Source organism: Lipotes vexillifer, unplaced genomic scaffold, assembly GCF_000442215.2.
Source record: "Lipotes vexillifer unplaced genomic scaffold, Lipotes_vexillifer_v1.1 scaffold445, whole genome shotgun sequence".
NCBI classification, from domain to species: Eukaryota; Metazoa; Chordata; class Mammalia; order Artiodactyla; family Lipotidae; genus Lipotes; species Lipotes vexillifer.
The window spans coordinates 1676197-1698045 of NW_006774995.1; the positions used below are offsets into that span (position 1 = coordinate 1676197).

A 21849-nucleotide genomic window follows, 5' to 3' on the forward strand; every position below is an offset into this window, starting at 1 on the left:
TATTGCCATATGAAAAGAGAAAGAGCCTCGAGTCATCTCTAGTTTAAATACTTCATTTAAATATTTCATTCTGAGCCAGAGCTAATAAAGTGGGTTCCTTAAATTGTTTTCGGTACTTGCATATTTATTCTCACTTCTTTTTATGCGCTAAGGTATAATTTTGACAGAGCTACTAATTCACAACCAAGTTTTTTTCACTCTCAGCTGAGCTGCTTTTTATTTGTAATGGCTTTTAAAAAATTCTCTCATTTTCCTGATACTGTAAAGTTTTTCCTACACGTTGTACCCTTTGAAACCAAAAACAACCAGTGAAATTTTAGGGCAGGTATTTTCAACCCCACTCAGCAGATGAGGAAATTTAGTGGAGCCAGGACTCAGTGCATGTTTCCAATGAATCAAATGCTCTGCGTTTCATCCACAGTAAGTATATTTTTGAAAATATTTGGGTTTTATATTGAGAGAGCCTTCATGAATGGAGAGGAGGTGGAAGGGGAGAGAGAAAGTTGGAGGAAACTAGCTGAAAAATAAAAACTGGCTTATGAAGTAGCATGGGGTAGAGGATGATCAGATCTCACCATTTATGTCCTCGTAGCTACCAATGAGATTTAGCACCTCTGTCTTCCTCTTCCATCACAGCATTGTCCTCCACTCCATCCCCTTCCTTCCCACTCCCTCTACCTCCTACCCTCACCACTGCCACCACACGTGCAGTAGGCACACAAACACACACACATACACACACATATTCACTAATCCACTCCTGACTTTTTGGTCAAAGCCCTAGGTCTTTTTCGGAGGAACCATTGTGAGCATTTTTTGTTGCTTCCAAGTTTTTTTTTTCCTGGGACTAGCAAAGAGCCATCAATTCATTGCCTATACTCAAGCCTGGGAGCAAAGAATTTCTGGAAGCACTTCAAGATTCCTGAAGCTTACACTTGTCCTGGAATCTTTCATTTGACAGTTGATTGCCTGCTTTTTCGGCCTTCTCAACATGGAGTTCTTAACACAGCCAGAGTCCTTCCAAATTCTGCAGCATTTGTGCATGGAAAAAGAAATTAAGAAAATTTAAAATAATATGCAATGTTGGGAATCTGATGAGAAACAGGTGCTCTCAGATGTGGTAATACTATAGCTATGGCAATGTTTCTTGGGGATATATAGCAATATGTATTAAAACCCCTAAAAATACGAAGACTAGATAGATCCAGGCATTGGACTTGCTGGACTTGATTTTAAAGAAATCATTATAGGTAGGCTCAAAGAGATCTGTTCACGGCAAGGACACTTACCCAAACATTGTTACAAGAATAAGAAATTATCAAACAATAGCAATATGATTGATTATATAAACTATGGTTTACCCATCCAATGAAATACCAAACAAATCATGCTTTTAAAATATATGCCTTGAAAAGTCAGGAGGAATAGACACAACAATGTTTAGCCATCGTTAATGTGGTTGGGGGCTTTTCATTTCTTCTTTATACTGGTCTGAATATGCCAAAATTGCTAGAATGAATATGTACTGTTTTAACTAGAAAAAGGGCATTTGAAGTAAAGAAAATGAGATGAAAATTGCCATGATTATGCAGAAACACTGTTACGTAGAAACATTTGTTACGTAGAAACAATTTCCCAAATATCGCACCTGGTGGGTCCGGGGGCCCTTCTGATGCTTGAGAGGTGAGTTGAGTAGAATGAACTGCCTTTACTATCAATGACACACCCCAACATCTTTCCTTTATTGACCATTTAAAATGGGCAAGGCACTGTGTTCATACTTACACAAGCTATCTCCTTTATTCTTTAAAACAAACCCCTACGTAGATATTATTCTCATTTTTGCAGACGAGGAAGTTGAAGCTCCAAGAGGTGAAGTAAACATGAGATGCAGGAAGGATTTGAGCCCAAGGACTCCACTGGCACATTTAACCCCTAAGCTATATTGCTTTTCTGATGTAGCTTTAAGCCTGAGCATCCTCTCTTCTCCAGATCATTTGGAGCAAGAATAAGAGGGTGCAGGGAAAAAGAGTTTTAGTATATGTCTAGCCTCAATCAATGCAAGAGTTTTTGTCACACAGACTGAACTTCACTTTGCTTTCATATTTGCTCTACAAGGTCTGAAATATATGATATGAGCAACTTAAGTGATGCTGAAGATAAGTTTAAGAATACAAGATGAGAAATAAAACCTGAGGATATTTTCCCACTGGAAAATTTTCCCATGGGCAATGTGGCTAATACCTCTAATCTTACTCGGAACAAAATATGCGAATATTTGAAAATCTGTGTAAATACCGACCATGAAAGCATGAGTCTGCTTAATTAACATACAACATCTGGATGGTAAAAGTTTATTTTATTGATTTGCCAATCTCAAGAGGCAAAAAGTCACTAACAAGGTTGGACAAAGCAGATAATTAACACTATAAATTTTTAGTGAGGCTGCGAGTTCTACTGGCTTTCTCTGATGGCATTAAGATACATACACATGCCCTTGTAAAGGAACAATATACACTGAGCTAATTGCACAGAGACCTCATTGTTGGAACATTAACCATGATTATTTTCATAGCTTTGCAATTTTGAGAATATAATGGCATAATGGGAGCAGGAGGGGGCATAAAGAGGAGAAGGTGGCAGAAAAGAGGCCTGAGTGTTCCTTTCCACCAATAGTGAACGAGGACCAAACGCAGACACCATGTGGAACAGATACTAATTCCCATAAGAGGAAGTGGGCAACTTAACAATCAGCTGATGCAGACTCCCTGTGGAATTCCTCTACTATGATTCAGGTCTCTTATTTTTTCCTGTATCTATGTAATTGAAATGATCTCTGGATCTTTTGCTGGGTGGAGGGAAGAAATTCTGAATGCAAGAGATTGACTTAGTGCCTAATACACACGTTTTAGTATCCAGGAGATAACCTATGCTTTTATAACAATAAAGATCATTTGATAGTAAGGGTTGTAATTTCTGCCAGTTCCTACTTAAACATTCTTTCAAAAGAGTTATTTAATACATGTTTCTTAAACAATACATACTTTATGTAAAATCTAAGAATTAATGTGCAATCTCAAAGTCAGATTCAGTGACAAAATGCACGACCTGAATCTAGTAACACATTTACTCCTCACTGCATATAAGTTGCATGTAAGAAACAGAGGCTGCACTTGTGATCCATGCAGTAAATGTTCACAAAAATCAAGTGAACAACTAGACATCCTTTAGCTACTAAAATTAACCCTCCCAGTCACAACAGATATCCACAGAAATAAAAGCACTGATGGTTACACCGAAATCATGCTGGGATAAGTTAGTCCTGGAAAGGGCTGGTTGGAAGGACCACAAGGGAAGTACTGATAGTCACAAATTTTCCACTCGTTTTTATATGGGATTGAGACTATCCTCTCCTCACATGGCTTTTCCCTATACCACAGGCTTTTGTTAAAGAGGCATTTCAGGATTCAAATGAAAATAATCATCCTTTAATGAAAAAGCTGAGAAATACTTGTCCTGAGTTTCTGATCCTGGAAACAGCTTGCTAAAGGTCCTTAAGGTAAGTGCCAGGAGTCAAAAAAATTGTAGAACATTATCACAACACTGTAAATCAACTATACTTCAATTAAAAAAAATATTTTTTTAAATTGTAGAATGGTCTCAGGATGTAAACAATAAAATTGTTGACCAAGGAATCATATCTGTGGATGAAAACTTCTCACAAGAAGACCTATCTGGGTAATACCAGCTTCTTGGGTTTTGAAGTGCCTGAAAAATTTTATATGCTAGAAGCCCTAAGCACTTTTTCCCCTTTGTAGAGACTTCTGGAGTAGAAAAAAGTTCATGATGCGCTTAAAAATAAATAAATAAATAAACTGACCATAGCATGAAGAAGCTACTCAAATACCAAAGCAGTTTTGAGGTTTGCTTTTGTTTGTTTTACTTTCACATTTTACTTTTGTGGTTGGCATATGGAAAACCAAACTGAGAAATCATAATGTTGGAGTATTTTAAGGGCATGCTGTCATAGATGTTAACAAGCTTATTTATACAATAAGACCTCTGCAGAAAGTGCTCAGCTCGATGCCACATTCCAGAATAGCCACCATTGGTTTCTTTTTCTAAATTGTCTATGTTTACAGGTTTCACAAATACCCCCGAAGTCTTCCCAGTGTGCTTGGCAATGATAAAATTCATCGCGATATCATCACAGTTTTGCGTTTCATCTAACAAAGCATGGACAGCGGCAGGTTGCCTCTGAAAGAGTTCAAGGTATTTGCTATGGAAGAATGAGGCTCCAATCAGCACCAGAGAGTAATGGTCACCATTTCCAAACCCTGGTGTTTGCAGTTCAAAACCTCCGTAACTGTAGACACCAGAGGAAGTAGACACATGCTTTCTTGGAACAAATCCTACAATTTGATCAGGAAATTGCTGAAAAGATGGAAAAAGAACAATTAATTGTGGCATTTCTTTAAAGCTGACATGGTGAAAAGGCAATGATTTACTACAGAAAGAATTAAACTGATTTGTCAATGTTATTTTATTCCTGGCTTCTACATCTCAATTTCCTTTAACTCCAGATAAATTCATAAATCTACGTACTGATAAGTTTAAAGGTCAATTCATCATAACCAAATCTCTAACAAAATTTCTAACCTCACAAATATTCTCTTAATTTACACATTATCCAATATTAATAAATACGAGTTAGCAGAGTCTGGTTTTTCAGAGTTTGCTATAAGAGAAGTTGACTGTATGAATGATATTTATTACAGGAGATAAGAAGATATAATGTGATTATTTTGAAAAATTGTTTTAATCTCTTAGGCGTATATAAAATTATGGGTTTACATGTATCATTTTACTGTTTTTCCATGTTGATTTCAATGTTTTTGAAAGTCACCATTGATTTTAAACGATGTTTATTTTTATCTCTTTTCAGCTTGGGTGTCTCTTTTTTAAAAACATAAGAGGGCCTCCCTGGTGGCGCAGTGGTTGAGAGTCCGCCTGCCGATGCAGGGGATACGGGTTCGTGCCCCGGTCCGGGAGGATCCCACATGCCGCGGAGCGGCTGGGCCCATGGGCCATGGCCGCTGAGCTTGCGTGTCCGGCAACGGGAAAGGCCACGATAGTGAGAGGCCCACATATCGCAAAAAAAAATAAAATAAAAAAATAAAAACATAAGAAAAAAAAATATATATACACACATATATACACAACACACACGTATACAGTTGAGCCTTAAACAATGCAGGGGTTAGGGGCACTGACCTCCCGAGCGTAGTAGAAAACTCGTCTATAACTTTACAGTCAGCCCTCCGTATCCACAGATCTGCAGCTCTACATTCAGCCAACCACTGATCATGTAGTACTGTGGTTTGTATTTATTGAAAAAATCTGAGTATAAATGTACCTGTACAGTTCAAATCCATGTTGCTCAAAGATATATAGATAGATAGATAGATGGATAGATAGATATAGACATATATATAGATATATGAGATGTGTCAGGATCTTTGAAGGATAGTATTAAAACACTAATAGGGCTTCCCTGGTGGCGCAGTGGTTGAGAGTCCGCCTGCCGATGCAGGGGATACGGGTTCGTGCCCCGGTCTGGGAAGATCCCACATGCCGTGGAGCGGCTGGGCCCGTGAGCCATGGCCGCTGAGCCTGCTCGTCCGGAGCCTGTGCTCCACAATGGGAGAGGCCACAACAGTGAGAGGCCCACATACCGCAAAAAAAAAAAAAAAAAAAAAAACAACACTAATAGTAGGATGAGAGTGACTAAAAATAAAACAAAAATCAGCAAAGAAAAGCAGTGAATCATGGAAAAGAAGCATGAACTTATAGAATTAAAAGGTTTAGTTCAATCTCACAAATAACTTTGAGTTTCATTCATTTACAGAAGAGACACTAAACTAGGGACACACGCACACAAGTCAGGTTGGGTTAAATCCCATTTCAAAGAATGCATAGTCTAGAGAGGGTATGATACAGATATGTGAACCAGGAATTACCACACTGTGAAAAAGCTGTAAATGCAGCTGCGCAATTCTCAGGGGGCCACCGAGGACAGGATGACAACTGTGCTGCTGGGAAGCAAAGGGGAATGTCAAGGGTTGGGTATAAAGGCTGGGAGCCTTCAGGGAAGATGTGCCACTTAATCTACGCGATGAAAGAGATTTCACGGATGAATGGAGGTGGAAAAGGTAAAGCACTGCAAGTGGAGGTGATGGGTGACTGCAAAGGCACAGATACCTGTCTGCTCTAATCTTGCTTCTCTCTAGGCCCCAAATCACTACACTATGCAGGGCACTGATGGGACAGAACTTTAGGAGTCAGATTATCTTGTGCAGTGGATTGAAACTGTTCTTGATGATTTTATGAATAAAACCTAAAGTCATATTTATCCATCTTTAATTATGGTTTACTTGGATTGTTCTAATTAACCGCAGTTCTCATATTTCCCCCCACCGTGATATTTTCAGGAAATTGATTTTTTACCTGAAATAGAAATCTCACAGCTGGAGTATTACATTAGAACTTTTCACCTAGGAAGCTTTTATTTATAGGGCTGGAAAAACTGCTGATATGGAAAAAATCTGTTGATCAGTACAGTAGGCATGAAGTTGAAAACTGAAGTTTTGAGAATGATGATATCTGCAGAGTACTGTGACCACTTACCATTAATACCTAATGTTGTTACATCCCAAGTCGCTAATTAAGGAGAGTTACTATAGTGCAAATTAGACCATTTATTGGGTAGCACAGTGTTTAATTATTGGACAAGGCTTCAAAGTATTTGTATGCAGTTCTGGTTTCAGGTACTTGTAGTGCAACTTGTAAAAGCTGTCTACTATTAACACATATTCAGTAGGAAAAAGGGGTTTTTATAGATACCAGGCAATTTATGCCTGTTTATCCCAGCTTGGGATTTAAGGGGGTGTGGGGGGGAAACTGCCACCACAATGGTGCATGCAGAATTATTAGTAGTATTATTAATTTTTAAACAACGGTCTCAGAATCAGAATTAAAATTTATAGATGTAATAAATCGTTTCTTTCAAAGGAAGTTCTGTGCAATATTAATACAGAAATACACTTCTCATTTGAGATACAGGCGAAAGTGCCTCTGGACTTTAGTCTTTGCTCTATCATATACCAGATCGTTTCCTCATTGTTTTTTGGAAGTCAGTTCTAGCTCTTCTTTCCAATATACCAAACATAAATCAAATATAGATAAAAGATACTGTAACTTTCAGATTAGCTTAACTGAGCTCAGGAAATCTGATTATGACAAATTCATCTACCTTTTAGATAAATACTGTCTACGCTGGTTTGGGTGACTCTCACATTAAACCATGCTGCTCTGGTTAAACACTAGATCAGACTTTTTTATTTTTTTAACATCTTTATTGGGGTATAATTGCTTTACAATGGTGTGTTAGTTTCTGCTTTATAACAGACTGAATCAGTTATACATATACATATGTTCCCATATCTCTTCCCTCTTGAGTCTCCCTCCCTCCCACCCTCCCTAGAGATCAGACTTTATACTGATGATTTCATAAAGGATGTAGCAACATTACCTGCCACACGGAGAAAGCAAAAACAAGGTCATGGGTGCTAATTAGCATGTCATCATCTACCATTAACACCGCTGAAATGAAAGGAAAAAAATTTAAATCAAACAGTTTGGAAATGAAGACAGAAGTTATAAGATACAGTGGTGTTTTTATAAGTCATTCAAATGAAGTATTTTCTGAATGAAATTGAGTAAATAAAAAATGTATTCTTGGAGAGATCTGTCTAGCAGAAAAAGTTTTTACTTGAAATGTAATTGATTTTTATAGTTTCCTGAGGGGGAAATTATCATGTATTTATCATCCATTATCCTAGAAACTAATGAACCTATAAATAAAACCAAGGTTCTTTTAAGCAAATTACAATCTCATGTAACTGTTGAGTGGGAGGAAAAGGAGGTGGCAAAAAATACATTAAGCATAAGTTAAATGGCATTTTACTAAATTCTGTGATGCAGTAATATGTAATCATAGCATATCTTCTTTCACAATATTAACCTCTTTTTCATTGTTGCAAGATATATGCGATTTCTTCCCCAGGAGACTGCTTCTTGACATATTGGAAACTGCCCCTTAAGTTTTTCAAAATGCTTTCTTATGATTAAATTTCCCTATTTTCTCCAGACAATTAAGACAAGTAGAAGGCCCAAAAGCCATGCACCCACCCCCAGCTCTGGTTAGCTGCAGCCCTGCCAGACTAAGAACCCAGGTGCAACTCACCATTGGTTTCTAGTTCAGGAAAGACCTGGAGTCGATTTCTCATCCTGTTTGTTGTCTGTACTTTGAAGATCACAGGGACAGGGTGAGGCCCTAGAGAGTTCCATAACTCATCTGGTCCCTTCTCCCCAACATTGTTCCACACCACAATCACTTTGTGCAGATATGGTACTGCTTGATAATGATTTAAAAGTCTCAGCAAGAGATCTGTTCTGTTGTACGTCTGCATTATGAGAGTAAAGGAATCCTGGGTGGACTTGCCCTGGGATTTTATTTCCCTACGCAAAGTGAGCATCTTGTCTTCTTTGATATTAGGAAGTAAAGCGGTCAAAGCCCCAGCTACCAGCAGTAACACAAGGATTACCACCAAAGAGAAACGAAGTACTCGAATCCCCATCACTCTTCCAGGGAGTTTGCAGATGTGGCAACACCTGGAGTAGAAATGGAAATAAAATGCAGAATCTTAGCATTCTTACTAGTTACCATGTTTTTGTTTTTGCTTTTTTGAGGAGAGAGGTTAATCATCTTTTAGCTGACTCAAGTTCAGTTCACCCTGCCTCTCTGATAAGGTGACTTGGCCTTAGATAAAAAGTACAGTGAATACACCTTTCCTTCTGGGCCTGCTCGCTTTGCAGCTGCAGACAAAGGGTTATCTACACACCGAACAGGAAGAATAAAGCAGTGCATTTTAAAATTTGCCCTCATTTAGTCCGCCTGCCGATGCAGAAGACGCGGGTTCGTGCCCCGTTTCGGGAAGATCCCACATGCCGCGGAGCGGCTGGGCCCGTGAGCCATGGCCACTGAGCCTGCGCGTCCGGAGCCTGTGCTCCGCAAATGGGAGAGGCCACAACAGTGAGAGGCCCGCATAACGCAAGGAAAAAAAAAAAAAAAAAAAAAAAATTTGCCCTCATTTCACTACTAAACATTTGGAACTGAGATTATTTTTTTCAGATAGGATTATATTTCTCTTGGTAGTATACTAATTCTTTAAGCAGCTTTATTGAGATATCGTTGACACATAAAAGTTGTATATATGTAAGGTGTACAACTTGATGTTCTGATATGTGTAAATTTCAGTACACTAACTTTAAACTTACATTTTGGTAGCAAACTTTTTTCCAAGTGAAATCATATGCAGAACCCTAATATATGAAATAATAGTAATAGCAGCAGCAGCAAACAATTATAGTGGGTTTATTACATTCTAGGCCCTGTACTATGTGCTTTGCATGTCATAGTACATGCTTATTTACTTAGTAAATTAAACAAATAACCACTGAGCACTTACTGTACCATGCACTGTTTTAGATTCTGTGAATATAGCAATGAATAAGATAGACAAAGTCTCTGCTGTTAGTAGCAGAGGAAATAGTAGGGCCGAACAGTTAACAAAGTAAATAAACTCAAAGCTAATTCAGCATGATGGTAATGAAGAGAATAAATCAGAATGACTTAAGCAAGGCTCAGATTACGGGGGATCTTGTTGGCCTGAGTAAGGAGTATGGATTTTATTCTAAGTGAGATGGGAAGCCATTGGAGGGTTTTGATCAGGGGAGTAACAGAATCTTGTTTATATTTTACTATTATTATTATTCCCATTTAATAGTATTTGGATGCTTACAGAAGAGGTTAAATAACTTTCTCAAGGTTTCTAAACAACTGAAGTAATGGATCTAGGATTTTTATCCAGGAAAAAACTGCTGCCAGAGCCCAGGCTTTTTCATCATCATGGGCCGGGGAGTGTACTGCCAGATTCAAATGCGGGATGTGCTGAGGTAGGGCTCTTAAGCTTCCAAAGCAACCTCTGTCACAGAACATGAGGACCACCAGGTATTGTAATCAGCTCTGGACTCTCGTATTCCTCACTATACCTACAGGATCTGCCTGAGATGGCTATAGAAGAGTAGGTGAACAAAAACCAAGGGATGTGGCCTGGAGATTTACTGGTCAAAATTTTTTGTCTGATTAAAACTCAGTCACAAATGTAAGGAAAGGTTAAATCTCATACTGTTTTACAGATACCCAGAACTCTGATTTCTTGGCTTCCAATACAGTTTCATTATCACCCCTACTGCCTTGTTTTGGAGCACTGCTGGCTTTCAATTGCTGCTGTTTTTTGATTCTTCTGCTATTTCTGCTTTTGATTTACTTACTTTACTTACTCCTCCACAAGCCTCCACAAGCTTTTGAGGGATGTCCTCATTTTCTATTCCGGCAGCTGAGCCTTCAAATACATCTCAGCACTTTTCCTAGATCTATTCTACTACTCTATTCAAGTACAAAAGCGTGAAATGAGGAAAAAGAAAAGCTTAAAGAAATTTACCTATAAAAAGACTGAAAACAAAAATCAACCAGGAGTTTCTAGACATATAAAAAATATCTTTAAGAAAAAAAAAATAGATCTCTCAGAACCAGAAAGAATGAGATATTATTATTCTTGATGACTTTAATTGACCCACGGTCTATCCACTCTTACTACTTTTAATACAATTTTTCCTCTCAGGCTATACAATAAACAGATACCCTTATCTATTCCTTATTACAGATAAATAATATCAAGTTGGAAAAGACTTCTCACTGCTAACTCACACCTGTGGTGTGCTAACTGTACAAGCCACTGTCACTGTTCTTCCTTGTATAACACTGCTTCTGTACAGTTTATTTTGGTTTCCTTCATGAAAAAGTGCACTGTGTCTGTATGTAAGCTCTTGATTTTGCACCTTGTGGTTTCAGTTGGGCATCTGCAGCTAGGCCACCATTCTACAGACAATCCTAAGACTAGTCTAAATCTTCCTGTCTAACAGATTAGGTTCCAAACGAAATCTCACTTTGCTATCCAAATGATGTCCCATCAGTCTTCTGTTTTTCATCGAGGAAACTTGGCAGTGGTGGAGTTAAAGGGACAGTCACATTCCCCTGATCTTGTTTCACATTGTGAGGTGTGTTTTGTAATTGTAGCAAGTTTTTCTCTATACAATTCAGCAAGGACATAGAGAGGCCATGCAGACCATGCCTGTAACATCTCTCTTTAAAGTTCACAGAAGTGGGGACTGGAGAATTCCAAGGCTTATAGGGGAACACACCCCATGATGTGATAATGCGCTGAGGCCTGTGCAAGCAAAGGAAGAACTTATTCATAAGGACAAGGGAATGGTCATTGTCATTCAGCAACTCTCACTTTTCAAAAGTCCAGATTTGAAAAGAAATGTTCCCTTGCAGTAATCTTTTTGGAGAGCTTTCAAGGATATTCTCTCCTGGACTTTCTCTGCAGCCTGTTCTGTTAAGAAAAGAAATTTTGTGTTTCTCCTTTTATCATAGCTTCACTCTTAAGATACGAATAAAATGAATTATTTTTGAAGTAACTTCAGCTTTACCATGATTACTTTTCAAGGATGGTAATTTAAGGTTTGAGAGCACCAATGTTATATATACCCTTTTACTAAAACAACATATACTGTTAATGTGGTAAACCAAAGAGAAACCATTATGAATTAATAATGTTGGTTCAAAGTCCTTGATAATCCTTCTAATACTGACTCACAAGCAGGTCTCATAAAACATATTTTCAGTTCTGCATAAAAATGGCTGGTTATAAGCACTCAGAGTTAAGAATTCTGACAACTGCATTAAAGTATACCCTGATTGAGATCTTTATGTTCATCTTCTTCAGCTGAGTAGGAATAACATACTAGAAAACTTACATAGCAGTGTCTCGAGTCTCTAAAACAGACGTTAATAGCTACCTGGCAGTTTTAGTGGAGAAAAAGTAATGAAGATTCATCTATATAACCTACTATAAATATACATTGTCAAAGATAATCGTGAACGACTGTTTCACTTTTATCTATACTTTAAAGTGGGAGTTACCCCACTTTATCTGTCATAGAAATTTCCTCTTTCAGATAGCTTCTAATCCCCTATTTTACTTGTATCAAAAATGTTTTGAGAGATATAATTTATAGCTTTGGAAAGACAATCTAAATATTTCATGTAGTATTTATTAAATGATATAGCCTGATAAAATTATGTTACATTTGTAGTCTACATAGAAAAGCAAGAAGAACAAAAACTTTATAGACTGCAGTGCAAGTGGCATCTCTGTACTTTGAGAATAGCTGAAGTCTGGAACTTTATTGTAGGCCTACTGGAAACAGCCTTAGAACAGTATGGAGAGTGATAATGACTTCATAGCTATCTGGATTTCAGTTTATAGCTTTCTTCTGTCCTTTGTCCAGAAAAGAATCTATCACCTAAATCACAGCTTTGAGTTTTGAATGGGGGGGTATGAAAAAGAATACATCCGGATAACGTATGTCATACTTAGAAAGAACCAAGAATTAAAATTATTTAAAATTATATCTATTGATATATATATTTCCTGGCACCCTGCCTCATTCCAAAAAGGATCTGACAGTTCTTAGTCTATCCCCTTTCTGCCCTTCTTCCATCTATGACTATAGTAAATTAAATGTGACTTTGATAAACACAGTAAATGTCAGCAAAACAAAAATCCTTCTTTTTCTCCTAATCATCTGCAAAATCAAAGATCCCCAGATGATATTTTTTGCACATATGTTAACTTATTTAGTTCCTCATGAGTAGAGAGCACATCCTTTTAGTTATTTTGATATGGTTACATAGCATCTCCTAGACCAGGGGTTTTCAACCAGGGACGATTTTGCTCTCTATGGGACATGGGGCAAAGTCGGGAGACATTTTTGATTGCTGTGACTGGGGCTAGGAGATGCTATTGCTCTCTGGTGGGTAGATGGCAGTGCTGCTGCTAAACATCCTACAATGGACAGGACAGGCCCCACAGCAAGGAATTATCCAGGCCTAACATGCCAGTGATGCCAAGGTGGAGAAGCCCTGCTCTACATATATTTTACCTTGAACACGACTGGGGAGGGACTGATAGTCAGGTGGCCCCTGAAATCCCTACTGCTATTTATTACACTCAAACAATGAACGATAAAGCAATGTCTCCAAAACTGCCCCAGTATCTATATGCCTTATGATACAAACACATCATAAACTCAGAAAACTGGAAGAGACCTCAGAGCCCTCCTAAGCCAGCTTCCTTCTTTCATAGATAAAGAACCCAAGGTCCAGGCATAAGGAATTTGCCTGAACTGATGCAGCTGCACGTAGTTATCCAGCAGCAGAGCCAGGTCTAGAATCCAGATCTCTGAGGGCACAGTCCATGACTCTTTCCACTGTGTTATGGTAAATTCTGCAAGGATGTGTCATAAATTAGTATATGAGACTGTCCCTAAGGTACCTGTAACATAATATGAATATTAATATTGGTATGTTGGGTTTTTTACAACTTTATTATTAAGATTTATTTCACATACCATAAATTTCACCTATTTAAAGTATACAGTTCAGTAGCTTTTAGTGTATTCGCAGAATTGTGCAACCAAGTCTAATTTTACAACATTTTTAACATTCTAAAAAGAAACCCCAGACCCATTCGTTAGCAGTCAACTCCTCATTCCCATTTCCTCTCTTTCTCCACCCCAGCACCAGGCAAACACTAATCTACTTTCTATCTCCATAGATTTGCCTATCCTGGACATTTCATATAAATGGAATCATACAATATATGGCCTTTGTGCCTGGCTTGTTTCACTTAATGTTTTCAAGGTTCACCCATGTCATAGTATATATCAGTACTTATTTCTTTTGTTTTAATTGCCAAATAACATTCTATTGTATAGATATACCACATTTTGTTTATCTGTTCATCAGTTGCTGGACATTTGGGTTGCTTCCACATTTTGCTATTATGAATAACGCTGTTATGAACATTCAAGTACAAATTTTTATGTGAACATGTTTTCATTTCTCTTGGGTATATATCTGGGAGTGGAATGGCTGTGTCATTGTATCAGAATTTTTAAATATTTGAGAATTGAGGTAGCTTTTGGAAAAGCATTATTTGAAATTTTAAGAAATTTTCTTAAATGTGGACATAAGATAGAGTAGGAAAGTAAATAATACAATGAAGCAACTGTTACTAATTCTCTAATGTTTGTCTTTAAATGAACGAGGCAATCTGAAATTTCAAAGACCCGCTCTGTAGTTATTTACTACATCTATCAAAGTTCCTTAGAAGGAACACACTATTGAATGAAGAATTCTTTTCTCCAGGCTAGTTCCTTTGGACTGAAAGCAATAATTATCCAGACAAAAGCTGAAAACAAATAGCCAGAGCATAGCATGAACAAAGATTAGTTATGTCCTCTGACTCATAAGGTAGAAAAGCAATGAACAGCTTCACGTCATACATTGAGAAGCTGTCATTTTCCTTTTAATGCCACAGATGGTGGAAGAATAACTATTCGACCATTTGATTATGAGATTTGCCTCATATTGTATTCTTCTCTGGCTCATCTTCCAAAATATGCACTTGCCTAAAAACTGATGATTAGAGAAGACAGATGCTCAAAAAGGTGCCCTCAGCTGCCACGAGATAAAAGCATTCCAAGGTAGAACCCAGAGGCTAATTCAGAACCTGGGCTTCCCTTCTATGAACATGCAAGAAGAATCAGAAGAGACAGTATACACCTGATGAGCAGTTTCTGGCCAGGTTTATGGCATGTAGATGACAAACACTGTTCCAACTGAGGCAAAGGCACATGTGGTACCCAATTCCAAAAGGACTTTCCTCTTACGATACCTACAGCCAACGTGCTGACCCGTGACTCCCAAGTGTTGGTACATGCTATCTTCTCTATCTTCTCTACTACAAAACCCATCCCTCTCTCCACCTGGCACACCCCTACTCCTTGCCCTCCTACCCCCAAGTCTCTTTCAAACATCCCCTCCCCTGTGGATGTTTCTCTCACCACTCTCCATCCTCAGTGCTCCTGGGAACTGGGAACACAGGGCTACTAGACTTTGTGTCCAGGTATTACAACTACTGACCCTGCCTCCAGCTCCTTTTTGACTCTGGCTATATATACCTTGAGGGCCATTTCTGTTAGGCTTTGTAATCCAGAACAGTGCCTGGACATTTTTTGAGTAAGGGCTCACAACTCTCTGTGGCTGAAAGGAGTGAGGGAATCTATGTTTAAATGGTCTTAAACTTCTCAATGAATAAGAAATGACTGAAATTTTAAAAGAATAAACTCAAATTAAATGCAAATTAAGGCCCAGTTAAGACTCAAGAAACCTTTCCCTCTATAAAAGACCTGTATTATCCCCCGTCTGGGGACCAGTACAACAAGTCATGAGATGTGGTCTCTAGCTCAGGCCACATGAGTCACCTTTCTACCTTTAGTTCTGTGGCCAAACTACGTAATAAAAGATGTCTTAGAACGCCGATTTTTTCCCCAGATATTCTGCTCTTAGAGAATAAGCTGATTTGCCTTGGGAGAAAACCATCACTTGTTAGATAATCCCATCCTTGTGATTTCCGGTAACAATAACCAGAAGCTATATTCTTAATCCGGCAGCATATATGATTTACACAAACAGACAATAAAGTCTTGTCTAGGTGAGAAATGAAAATTTAGTTTGGGTTCAAAAAACCTATAGAACCTTGACAAAAACCTATAGAAACCTCAGGACAGTTGGCAGAAACAGAAAACGAAGTCAGAACACCGCCCAAGTCAGTTCACTACTGCTTAGAGTAAGCCTCTTCCATTAAAATTTTAAGCAGCACACACTAGAATCTGCTTCAGTGCAAAATCCAGAATGCCAGAAATAGTACATGAAAGGTCACTGTTCTTTATGAATCTTTTCCAGGTGCTAAAGAGTGTTCTAAGAAGAGTTTTTGCCTTTGTATTTTCCTATATTCAGGAAATTCATTCATTTCACTGTTATTTTAGAAGTGCCATACAGTTTTTCTCATTTTCAACCAATGCTATCCTCTCCTTTCTAAATGATTTCCCCTCACATTTCCTTCTAAGGAGCCCATCTATGTTTTTATGGATCTTCTTAACTCCCATTACTTTTTTCACAAGTCTAAATACATCAAAATAAGTTATCTGTGTTAACAATATTATTTATTTAGGAATAAGAAAGGCAGGAATAGGAATAGACTTAAAATAATAAAAGGGCCCACATAGCATCACAGATTCACCTTGTGATCTCGCTGTGTTTACAACCCATTGTACAGTGATCTGAACAGATCATTTGGATGACCACAATCTGGATCCACAATGTCATGGACCAGCTCTTAGGGTTAAAGTGATTTTCTATTGACAGTATAACTGGCTACAACATATACATGATCATCAATAGCCAATCTAAGTCCTGTCATTTAGAAAGCTTAGGACTATAGACTGCATTTTGAGTCTATAGTTCTGAAACAGAGTTGCTAAAACATATTGATAAATAGCTGAATTTCCTACAGTATCACATTTGAAAAACAGAAGTTGCTGCAACAGGTCATTTCTCACTGCAAGCTGTTAAGGAAAGAATTTCTGCACTGGTCGCATTAAATTAGAGCAAGTTCTTCTCCTGGCAACAAGATTGAGTGAGCTATTCCCTTACAGGGAAATCAGGTTCAAATAAACACCGAAGACAGCATTTAAAACAGACAGCAGACACTAAGTACCTGTGTCTCCACTTCCCTCCCTAATCTCACCCTGTTATCAGTAGCAAAGGCTGCCTGTCAGTCCTGGCGTTTTGTTTTTCCCCTCCTAAGCATCCTGTACAAAGCATCAAATTGCTTCTCAATACTTCTTCAGGCAGCTACTATCAATTAATTAGATTTGCTTTCTCATCATTGATTTAAGAGGAAATAACATAAATATTATGTATAAAGGCTTCTTAAAGCACTGTGTCCTTCAATCCAGCTATTTGTTACTGAGGCAGTGAGGCCTTCTCTACCCTCAAAGTGCATAGGTCTGAATTATGCTAGATGAAAGTTCCTTCTCGTCTTGCATCTTTCTCCAGGAATTGACAATTAATTGTATGATAATGATGATGGTGGTGTTTGGAGATGACCAAACTTATGGGCATATATCAGGGCAGGAGAAGGAATGGCCTTATTCTTAAGAGGAACATCCATGACTTATAAGGATCCAAGGAGTCAATGAATGCATCCTAAGAAGAAAGCCTAGAAATAGAAAAACATTTTTAGCTCAGTACAGTGCCATGCAAAATCAGTTCCAGAAATGGGTCAAAAAGAAGCCAAGTACATCTGCAAATACATTACTTTTACCATTCCAGGGCACTGAAGCTTTTCACTTGAACTTCTCTCTGTTTTAGTCACAGGAAGATCGAGGGGAGACATGATTGTTGGGCAACAGAAACCTGGAATAGTCTATGGAACCCTCTCACTTTTATACAACACTGGTTTTCAGCAATAAACTCACACTGCAAAATCGTTTCTCTAAGAGAAACAGATTTCATACACAATGAATTATGATTTGTAAATAGCTTTAGATATTAAACCTAACAAAGACGTAATCTTAATTCACATGAGCTTCCTAACTTTATTAGAGGAAGGTCAGAATATCCATAGTAGTTATGTCAGTCCATAAACATTCCTAGGTGCTTACCATGCACGAGCCCAGCACTGTCAGGCACTAGGGATGGTAATGAGCAAGGCCATCAATTCCTGCCCTCACAGAGCTTAGCAATAGTAATGGAAGTTGTCAGACCTCTTCCCTCTTTATGTTACCTAACAACTCAAATCAGTAATGTTTCAAACCTTCAGAGACATGGGAATTAAAATATATCCACCCCATTTTGTAGATGGGCCAGCTGAGACTGGGAATATTAAATGATGTTTCCTGAGCCACAGAAAGAGTGGTGGGTCCAAACAAACTCCCGACTCTCACACTTGACCTACATTGTATTTTTAGTGTCTTTCAAGTAGTCTCTGTTTTCAGCTTTGTTCTAGTCTACAAGAATATTTCAACTTTGTAGGTACTGACTTTATACTATAACCTGGAATACTATTTCAATGGATAAGATCTAAAACAGGCAATACAGTATTTTCTAACAGACCCTGCCTCAAGTAAAAATTCTTATTTCCAAGGAAACAAAAACACCTCTATAGGAAACAATTTTTCTCAGATAAAAATACTGGTATTTCACTTATGTCCACAGCAGCATTATTCACAATAGTCAAAAAATGGAAGCAACCCAAATGTCCATTGACAGATGAATGGATAAACAAAACGTGGTATAGACATACAATGGAATATTATTCAGGCTTTAAAAGGAAGGAAATTCTGACACATGCTACAACATGGATGAACCTTCAGGACATCATGCTCAGTGAAATAAGCCAGCACAAAAGGACAAATACTCTATGATTTCACTTACATGAGGAATATAGAGTGGTCAAATTCATAGAAACAGAAAGTAGAATGGTGGTTGCCAGGGGCCCGGGGAACAGAGAAATGGAGAGTTGTTGTTTAATGGTTATAGAATTTCAGTTTTGCAGGCTGAAAAAGTTCTTGAGATTGGCTGCTCAACAATGTCAATACACTTAACACTACTGAGCTGTACACTTAAAAATGGTTAAGATGGCAAATATTATGTGTATTTTACCACAATTTTTAAAAAGTAATAAAAAAAATACTGGTACTTACCTCATTATGGTAAACTTTTAATTTTTTAAAAAAATTTTCCTTATGGCTTCAGTAATTGATAGGAACTGGCTCTCTTGGCACTATTAAGGGAAATCAAAGAATTTTCTGTGATGTTTTTGTCAATCACCAGGAAATTTTTTAAAAATGCTTTTTAATGCTATCGTCCATAGGCTTTGAATTATTTTTAGAAATTAAAATTTGCTATACTGTGTTTTAAAAACTACATTTAGGCAATTAGGTAGGTGCTACCTGTCAGGTTGGTGCTAACATTGCTATATTTTTTGTTTTCATCTTTCTCTTAGGTATCCAGAAGCAGAATAAACTCACATCATGCTGATGATCTAATGTGTTTACACTTTTGAAACCAGAACATATATGCCATGGAGCAAGACCGCTGAATGCATTAGCAACCTGCACTTGTATTCAATTTCTAGATTTTTAAGTATCTGTAGTTTTATCTACCATCAAAACTCCTTTTTTCACTAAAGGTTCATAAGGCATTCAATTTGAAGTACTAAAAAACTCAGGGTCTAAAATAGGGTTGCAGGTAAATGTCAGGGTTGATTACTGAGGAATGACAGATGGCATCCTTCCCATGCCTTACTATTGCCCAAAAGGAGCTGGAACCTTGGCTGGAGATGAGCTTCTGCCCCTTAATCTTCTCGGCTTTCATTTCTCACAGTCCTTAATCACATGTCTAAGAAGTTGGGGACTTTTTCCCCCATATAGTCTGCACAGTTAACCTAATGCAATTAATTAGTAGATGATCTAAACAAATATTTAAAAGTTCAGGGTAGAAATCCATTTATTGGTTTAAAATGTTCATTAATATATCTACCTATTTTATGATCTTATAAATCCATAACATATGAAGGAATTCAGAACTGATTGGAGACCAGCAAGATACTGCATCTGTAATGACCACCTGAATAGACCTGAAGAATCACTTTTGATTTTCCAAACTTATATTCTTTCATGATACAAGTTACTGAAGGGGTAAAGGGATGGCTTAGCATGTATCTGGACTCATCAGGTGACAGTTGTTCCTCCTTGCTACACCAAAAGCACCTCTTGTGCACATCTTAAATATCATTTAGTTCTAAAATCCTGAACTGATTTGCCCTCTCCTCACATCCCGCTTCTTCTTCCCATAAACTTCCTCCAGGGAAAGAACTTTATCAGGCTTTTTAACCTACCTCCCTTCCCCCACCCCGTGCCCAGCACAGAGCTTAGCACATAGTAGACACTCGTTAAATGATTGCTGAATGAATGAAACTAACTTTAATTTTGATATGACAACATATACTGGTTAACATATATGGGACAAACATTATTTCAAGATGACAAGTCAAGTGAGACATGTCAAACATTTTCCACTCATAGCACTTTTCCTGATTTAGTGTCCAATTTATATTTCTAATAAAATATTTAGGATTGAAGTTGGTAATTATGTCGTCTAAGAATGAAAGATGTGAAGTGGCATTGCCACTTTTTGAAAGAAGGCCCTCACCGGAATAGCTATCTTATATTCTGGGGAGTGAGCAGTGGGGAATTTAGGAGTTCCAGGACCACTGTAACTAAAATTAAACTTCAATTTCTCCAACTTATTTCAAAACTATTTGAAAAAGGGTATTGCAGATTTCTCCATAACCCAGGTGGACAATTTCTCATCTGCAGCAATATAGGGCAAAATGTAGAATTTATTTTCAAAGGCAGAATACAAAAACACAGGCTCAGATTGCAGCAGACCTGGATGAGTTAAGAGAACGCTGGAAACCAGTTGCTGAAATTTAGTTATTTCCATATATGCACACCCCACCCCCACCCCCAGTTACATCATACTGAAATAAAGCAGCTTTGGAGAAACACTCAATCGCTGTGGAAATATTTATCTTCAACCTAGTTTGTACCCAGCAGTGCAGTACAGTAAAACTCAGTCTATGGCTAATATAAAAGCTTCCTAAAAATATAAGTAAATGTTACTAATTGAAAATATTTCTATGTTCAAATTAAAATAGTGAAATATACGCCAAGAAAGACAAAGACAAAATACTCTTTCCAGAACTTAATTTCTGAAATCTAGCTGTTTTTACACAGCAGTTTAATTAACACGAACATTTTTTAAAAAATTGTAGGATAAGTAAATTTTATTTTCAAAAATAAAACCACAGAATCACTACCCCACACACTCACAAAGTTCCAAGAAGGAGTGCAAAACACATATATTCTCACTGCAAAAAGATTTTTAACACGAGAGCATTTTCCTATTTCCTTACCTCGAGTGCAGAAGACTGCAGTGGGACCTAGCCGATTTATTTGCTTCCAGCTTGGTTACGATGAAACCAAAGGGGGGTCTCGCTTGCTCATTTTCCTTTTTTTTCCAAACCCAGCAGCGTGCATTCGCCCGGCATTACTCGCTGGATTGATAACCTGGATGAAACGCTGCCCACAAAGAGAGAGCCTGAAGAAGAGGGCAGTCCTGGGTGGCCGCCCCTCCCTTTCGGTGACGCTCCACTTCCTGTTAGACTAAAAAGCCGTTCCCAAGAAGCTCGGTTTTGTAGTTTCTAGCCCACCTCCAAAAGCCAGTCCTCCTTTGCCCCACTTCTCCCCCCCAGGGTAACAACTTTTAATCATTCAGGTGATGGACCACCTGACTTTACCCAAACAATTTCCCAGAGAGGCGTTGGAAGAGGAGTTCCAACCACCGTGGGCGCCCAGCACTGGCCCGCCGGCCTCGCCCCTGGCGCTCCGCAAGCCCTCACGTCCCACCAACGAGTCAGTTTTCCCTGCACTTCCCTGAAACTGGTTATGGGGTTCTCACGAGAATTACAGCCACGGCGGCAGCCTCCGGGATGACCTGGAAGTGAAGGGAACGTGTAGGAACTCGAGTTTTGGGTTATCAACGGATTGAGATTGTCGGGGAAGCAATGCCTTAACCAAACCTCAATTTCAACACGGTCTCGTAGGATCTCCTTTTAAAAGGCTCTT

General features: G+C 38.2%; 1 protein-coding gene across 1 annotated transcript; it reads right to left on the reverse strand.

The window, feature by feature from the left end:
- Positions 1-2340: 2340 nt before the first annotated feature.
- EXTL2 (exostosin like glycosyltransferase 2) lies at positions 2341-21698 on the reverse strand. The gene is made up of 5 exons (XM_007449618.1): positions 21138-21698; positions 18862-18941; positions 8306-8733; positions 7592-7662; positions 2341-4434 (listed from the first exon to the last, which is right to left on the reverse strand). Exons 2-5 carry the CDS (start codon positions 18864-18866, stop codon positions 3946-3948), a joined length of 993 nt encoding a protein of 330 aa, XP_007449680.1. The 5' UTR covers positions 18867-18941; positions 21138-21698; the 3' UTR covers positions 2341-3945.
- Between the last annotated feature and the right edge of the window lie 151 nt (positions 21699-21849).

Excerpts from the sequence above, each read along its gene's own strand:
- EXTL2 (XM_007449618.1), bottom strand. Across the intron at positions 7,663-8,305 it reads TCCTGAACTAGAAACCAATG|CGGTGTTAATGGTAGATGAT; the intron begins GTGAGTTGCACC and ends CTTTCATTTCAG. Across the intron at positions 4,435-7,591 it reads TTGCTTTCTCCGTGTGGCAG|CAATTTCCTGATCAAATTGT; the intron begins GTAATGTTGCTA and ends CCATCTTTTCAG.